At 43.4% G+C, this 6,374-nt stretch overlaps 1 protein-coding gene across 6 annotated transcripts in view; it reads left to right on the plus strand.

Annotated features, from left to right (window-relative positions):
* Tnik (TRAF2 and NCK interacting kinase) overlaps positions 1–6,324 on the plus strand; it is a 417,009-nt gene extending 410,685 nt beyond the window's left edge. For 4 of the 6 annotated variants that reach the window (XM_026782809.1, XM_026782806.1, XM_013347814.2 and 1 more), the window contains 3 exons: positions 285–444; positions 698–837; positions 2,788–6,324. In XM_026782809.1, coding sequence (XP_026638610.1) covers positions 285–444; positions 698–837; positions 2,788–2,871 — 384 coding nt within the window. In that variant the 3' untranslated portion in view covers positions 2,872–6,324. The remainder of the gene's footprint in view (positions 1–284; positions 445–697; positions 838–2,787) is intronic. The other 2 variants (XM_005343909.2, XM_005343910.2) reach the window with 1 other exon arrangement.
* Positions 6,325–6,374: the final 50 nt, after the last annotated feature.

The following is a 6,374-nucleotide window of genomic DNA, read 5'->3' on the forward strand; positions in this document are numbered from 1 at the left end:
TCTGTAGCCTAGAAATGGTGTATACCAGTGGTCCGCAGATTAACACACCAGTATTCCACACACTGGGTGTTTCTGTTCTCAGAACCGGTAAGATGGATTCCAGATCAAGTAGCCGTATGTGTAGACACAGGTACATTTGACCCGAGATGTGATTACATTAAAGTAGGTGTCAATCTCTAGAGTGAAAAGTGACATAAGATTTCATTTGCAACTCTTAAATATAAAAGGCAAGAGGTTTTCTGGATTTTAAGTCAGATAACTCTTAGGCTGTCTTCGTCCCCCAGATCCAGGGCAACATCACTCCTCACGCCATCGTCATCTTGCCCAAGACGGATGGGATGGAGATGCTGGTTTGCTACGAGGACGAGGGGGTGTATGTGAACACCTACGGCCGGATCACCAAGGATGTGGTGCTGCAGTGGGGAGAAATGCCCACCTCTGTGGGTAGGTTGACCATTCCCTATCTCCTTCAGCAGTTACACCCCCCCAGGGAAATGAGAGTCAAGAAGTGTGAAACAACCATTTGAGTCCACACCAAAAAGAAAAAAAAAAAAATCTGTGACTAACACTGTAAGACTTGCTTTGTCTGTTTGACCTCACGTCCTTTGTCCTTTGTTTGTGCTTAAGATGTGAACAGATGCTGTGAGTGTTGCCCGTCTAATGTTTTTAATGCAGTTTTGGAAATTCCTTTTGACAGCCTACATTCATTCCAATCAGATAATGGGCTGGGGCGAGAAAGCTATTGAGATCCGGTCAGTGGAAACAGGACATTTGGATGGAGTGTTTATGCATAAGCGAGCTCAAAGGTTAAAGTTTCTATGTGAAAGAAATGATAAGGTAAATCCGTTTCAACTTTGCTTTAGTGTTTGCCTTTTAAGAGACCTCCAGGTACCTGTGAAACCTTCATTTTCCTTGATGCTGCCGAGTCACAACTGTATTAAGGGATCAATAGGGTATCTTGAGATGGTGTTGCCTGACTTGATTCATGTGAACATTCAGAATCTATAACTCATGCATCCAAACCAATATAAAACATCTAAACTTTCCTTGTAAACTCTTAGTACCTGTTGTGGCCTGTGGGCCTCTGGTGATTAACAACCACTGCAGACTCTCCTATGCGCTTAGAGCAGCTGGCCCCATCATTCACCATCTCACAGTGGGGCAGCCTCATGCTTTTACCTTTAGGCCTTTCATAGAGACACTGTTGGGACTTAGCTTTCACATTCTCTTCACCCTTAAGTGTAAAACATCTGACATGTAGATGAACTTCTAAAAACTGCCACTCATTGCCAAGAAACAAAATCACAAATTCAACTCCTGCCATGTCCTGTCTCATTCCAACCATGAGTCTCCTGACATGTCACAGGGGGGCTACGTTCTAATGTAAGTGGCCATGTCTGTCCAGCATGATCAGTCACGCCACAGGAGTCCACTGAGGTGACCGTGCTCTCCCCTTGCCCTCCCAGTAGCTAATCTACATTTGCCAGCCCATGCTCTAAGACTATAGTCAGCCTAACAACCATGTCCCCCAGCAGCAGATTTGAACACCTGTAGGAAGGAATGTGGTGGGTTGAGCTGTTTATATCTCCTTGCTCACCCCAGTTTCCCAGAGGCCAGACTGGTCTTCATCCAACCCTGGTAATATGGGTCTGGATTCTGTGACCCTGGCTAGCTGCTAACGACCTCGTGTGGTCAAATGGACGGCGGCTGGGGGAGACAAGGATGGTTCTAGGGGACTCACCAGACCGTGTCAGACACTAGACTTAGCAAGTACGATTCCAACACCTCCACAGGCCTAGAACCCAAGAGATGAAATGTCTGGGTATGGACAGCTGCCCTGCCGTTCTTGACGACATCCCCAGCAGGCCTCTGCCAGCCCATACTCTCAGGCAAGAGCCTCTAATTTAGTCCCTGAATGCACAGACGGGGACAACAGCAACCCTTCCTTTCAACAAGCCCTCACCATCACCCCTATTTCGAGTCTCTTTACTTTCCTCCCTAGCATCAGCTAAATGTCAGGCAATTCCTCAAGCTTCTTAAGGAACCATGAGGACAAAGTAGCACTAGGGACGGATCCTCATTCCTCAGACCACAAACACTGACTGATTGAAGGGCTATTGCATAGCCCCAAATATTATTTTCCTGGGGCAGTGGTTCACTGACATTCAGCTCAAGCAAGCAGTAATCTGAATTCTGCTCACTTTTCCCAAGCCTTTGATAAAATGATTGAACTGGCTCAAACCTAATGGGCTGCGGTTCCGCTTATTAATGTCATTATCTCCTTTGGCTTGGGATCTGCCAGCATCAGCAGAGAGGCCAAGTGCCAACCCTGAGGCACCAGGCCGGGCAGGCATTCAACACCTTAGCCTGGACAACCATAACCACTCTAATATCTTTGGTTTTAAGTTTAAAAATTGAACATCAAAGTTGTACAACTGTCAGTAGGCCCCAAAATGTTGCCCATAAGTTTGGGAATTAAGGGGGTTCTCTTTCATCTGCCTCCATGTCACTCACGAGGGAGAGAAAGAGTGTCCCTGGACCTTTGCAGAAATAATCATTGTCCCAGGCCAGAAGTCCAGCAATAAATAATAATCTGAGAAAACATAAGGGCAGGAGGATTTCCATGCAATGCACTGTCTGAAATGTCACTATAAATACTGGCCAGAGAAACTTAACTGAATGTGTTGCAAGGGCAGGACATGTGAGAGAAAAATGGCTGTACAGTTGAAGAAGAGAAGGGGGAAAAAACCCACGAAGTTGAACTAACTTGTTTTTAATTCCAAACAGGTATTTTTTGCATCCGTGCGATCTGGAGGAAGTAGCCAAGTGTTTTTCATGACCCTCAACAGAAATTCCATGATGAACTGGTAACGGAAGAGCACTTGGCACTTATCTTCATGGTGTTCTTTCTAATGTAAGAGAACATAACACATGTGGACGTTTGCCAGTCTAGAGGCAGACTCAGAAGGCCTGGTTGAACATCCCGCTTTCCCGTTTCCTCTCCCTCCGTCCCTCCCAATAGAGTCCCTCTTTCAGTGTTGCAGCCTGGTTGAGAAGGAGAGAAAGAGGTGGCAGGAATGTCCGGGAGATGCCGAGGATGCTGCATTGTCTGTGGACACAGTTGGACCTTGTGCCCTTCGGAGTTAGGGATAGAAACAAAATTGTGTGCTTTTATGATTAAGCTGTGTTTGTGCTGGCTTTTCAGTTCTTTTGGTCTGGGATTTTTTAAACTTTTTTTTTCCTTAACCCCCCTAATTTGGAAAAAAGGGGAAAAAAAGCAAAACGGGAAAATAAAACTTTTTTTTTTTTAATTCTGTCTGCCTGCTAGCTTTAAGTATATGGTATGTTGTAAAATCTCCAATTCCCGGTAGTGAGAGACAGCACAATAAATGTACCTTATCTCCCTGTACTGAAGGCCATAACCGCGTTGTCGGGTAATTTAAGAATTCTCTTGCCTTCACCAACCCAAGAGGATGTTTTGTTGTTGTTGATTTTTTTTTTTTAATTGCTACTGGCTAATGAATTTTTGAAAGAGAAGCAAAATAGCTGGTTTTCTCCTCTCTGGGGAAATAGATTTTAAATGGCTAAGCTACTAGCCTTAATCTAATAAAACCAACTGCTATGTTGTGAGTCTGGCAGGCCGTATTTTGATATGGCCCTTTCTGGATGGAGGGTGTTGAATGGGACAGATTGCCACTGAGTTGAATGGTCTTGTGACTGTGGAGGGACTCTGGGATGCCATTGTCCTCGATTATTATGCAAGAGATCAGGGCGAAACATGGGATGACAGGTGGGTCACCCCGAAGGAGCTTCTGAGAAATGAGCTAATATGTCTATGTAAATACACATGCGTTCTTTCTTCAAGGCACAAAGCGTCCCTGCTAAGAGGTCCCTTCGTTTGGGCTTGGTTAGGACGGAGACTGGTGGAGATCTTTCCTGGAGCTGGGGTTAACATGACAGCCATGCTCTGGAAACCCAGCTCCCTCCCAAGGGTGCCACTTTCTCAAGATAAAAACTGTGACAAAGAAGAATTACTAATAAAAGTTTCTGAGCTGCCTGTGTTCGCACTGGGTCAAGGGACTAGACTCTCCAGCCTGCCCCAAACATTGCAGGCACCAACAGCTCAGACTTTAGGGGACCTGAAGGCAAGGCTTTGGCCAAAATTCTGAGACCCTAATCACGTTATGTTCCTCTAAACTTCCCAACATACTGTTAACAACATCTGTGCAGAGGTGTGTATGTGTTTAGTTCAGGTTGACTTGTGTCCTTCTAAACCCTTACTCGAATGATTTGACCCTTTATGTGACTGGCTGGGATTCTTCCCAAAGCTATGAGCATGGCCGCCTATGGTATCTAGGTGTTGCGAAATGGTATCTGTGCTGTGCTTCCTGTTTTAACCTACCTCGTTTTGTTTGGTTTGGTTTCTCTGTTCATCACAGCAGTGTTATCTCCAGGAGACATATAGAGAGCTCAACTGGGCAATCTCAGCTGTATTGAATATTTTCAAAACAGTAGTTGACCAAACTGTTCTTTAAAAATTGGAGGGAGAAAAAAAAATCTCCAATGACCAAAACCTAATGAGGTTTGTTTTTAAAGAATGCAATTTCTGTAAATGGATCAGAAAAAGAAAAACAAAGATCGTGATCCTACTGATTTTGCCTAAACAAATGAGCAGCTAGTGGACTATTAATGAGAACGAAGCATATGTTAGGAGAACGGTACCTTTTTAATCTGGTGGTTTGGCCAAAGGGGATGAGAAGGGGAAATATTCGGAGTTCCGACCTATAGCTTATTCTGTACTCCCCAAGGATGAGGTCGTGTGCAGTTATCTGAAGCAGGTAACACACAGGTGTGCAATGAGGGTGGTCTCCAGGCAACCCCAGGATGAACCCATCATGGTCCCTTTAGCTCTCAGAAGCAATGAAACCCTCCCGTTCTCATTTTTACTGCTGGGGTTATGCTGCTGAACAACACTGTCTTTACAAATTCTAGGGGACAAATTCAGCAAGAGCTCTGGGTTAAATTTAGCAACTGCGAAAATTGGATGCTGATATGAATATTAGATAATGGGGATTTGGGTCTTGTCTCCAGACGTGATTGCCACCAGCTCTTTATATTGCTGCTGTGACAGTTTGAACCAGAGGCTTCTTAAATTATGTTGCAAACTGATCGTCGTTTTTATGTTTTGTTTTGTTTCGTTCTTATTTCTACGTGACACATCCAAAACACACAGCTTTAAATGATTTTTTTATTGTGGGACTTTGGGTACAGTTAAGAAATAAAAGGGAATCATTGTGTTTAAACATAAGGTAGTTTGTGAATGTATTTTTTAAAATCTAGATTCATTGGAACAAAAATCATAAGAAAACATATTAATGCCGTCTTGTTTACAGTATGGACAGTGACATAACATAACATGAGCTTTTTTCTGGTGCCAACAAAACAAAATAAAACACAGACGTTAAACATCAAGCCATGCCTTTTATATTTTTGTACAAATATTTTGCACTGAGTGTAAGGCAAAATCAAATCTAAAAGAGACCCGCAAATCTCTGCCCCTTAAAACACATTTATAGAATTCCTTGAAGCAGTTATCTTCAAAAGTAAATATTCCAGTAGTTATGACAGGTCTCAACCCTACATTGTGAGACCTTGGTCATGCAAAGTAGAATGGTGCCCTTGTGGTTCATCTTACAGTTTCCAAATTTGGAGGTGGATTTCCTTTTCTCTATTTGTTTTTTTTTTTTTCTGGTGGGTGTGATCTCTTTACCTGATGTAATTTAAAATTTCTTCTGTTTTTATCTTGCCTTTTAAAAGGTTTGTTCCTAGAAATTATTCGGACTTCTGTTTTTCTACAAGAAAGAAGAGGCTTCCCCAAATTAAGCTTTAGTACCCCTGGGCATCCTCAACACGCTAAATTGCTGACCATCAGCAAACCCACTGAGCGTGCTCACACCATAACGTGGGCGTAGGACCTAGGAAGAGACCACTGTGCTTAAGCGCCAGCCAGGACATTGTAGCTTAGATTCCTATATCCAGAGAAAGCTGGAGGTAGATGGACTGGGATGCCATCCAGATCATATGTAGAATCCCACAGCATACAAGCAACAGTTACATTGACTACCACATGAAACCTAATAGCTTTAGTTAGAGCTCAGTAACTTTCTGGAGGAATTTTATACTTTAAGACTTAGACTTGTTTGTATGATTATGATTCTTATTCAGTAGGGTAAAGTCAGTTTGAGGCAAACTCTCATGAGGCCACTAAGACAGGGTCCCCTTCTCTGTGAGTTCCAGACCAGCCTGGTCTACAAGAGCTAGTTCCAGGACAGGCTCCAAAACCACAGAGAAACCCTGTCTCAAAAAACAAAAAA

This window comes from Microtus ochrogaster, chromosome 1, assembly GCF_000317375.1.
Source record: "Microtus ochrogaster isolate Prairie Vole_2 chromosome 1, MicOch1.0, whole genome shotgun sequence".
Lineage (NCBI taxonomy): Eukaryota > Metazoa > Chordata > Mammalia > Rodentia > Cricetidae > Microtus > Microtus ochrogaster.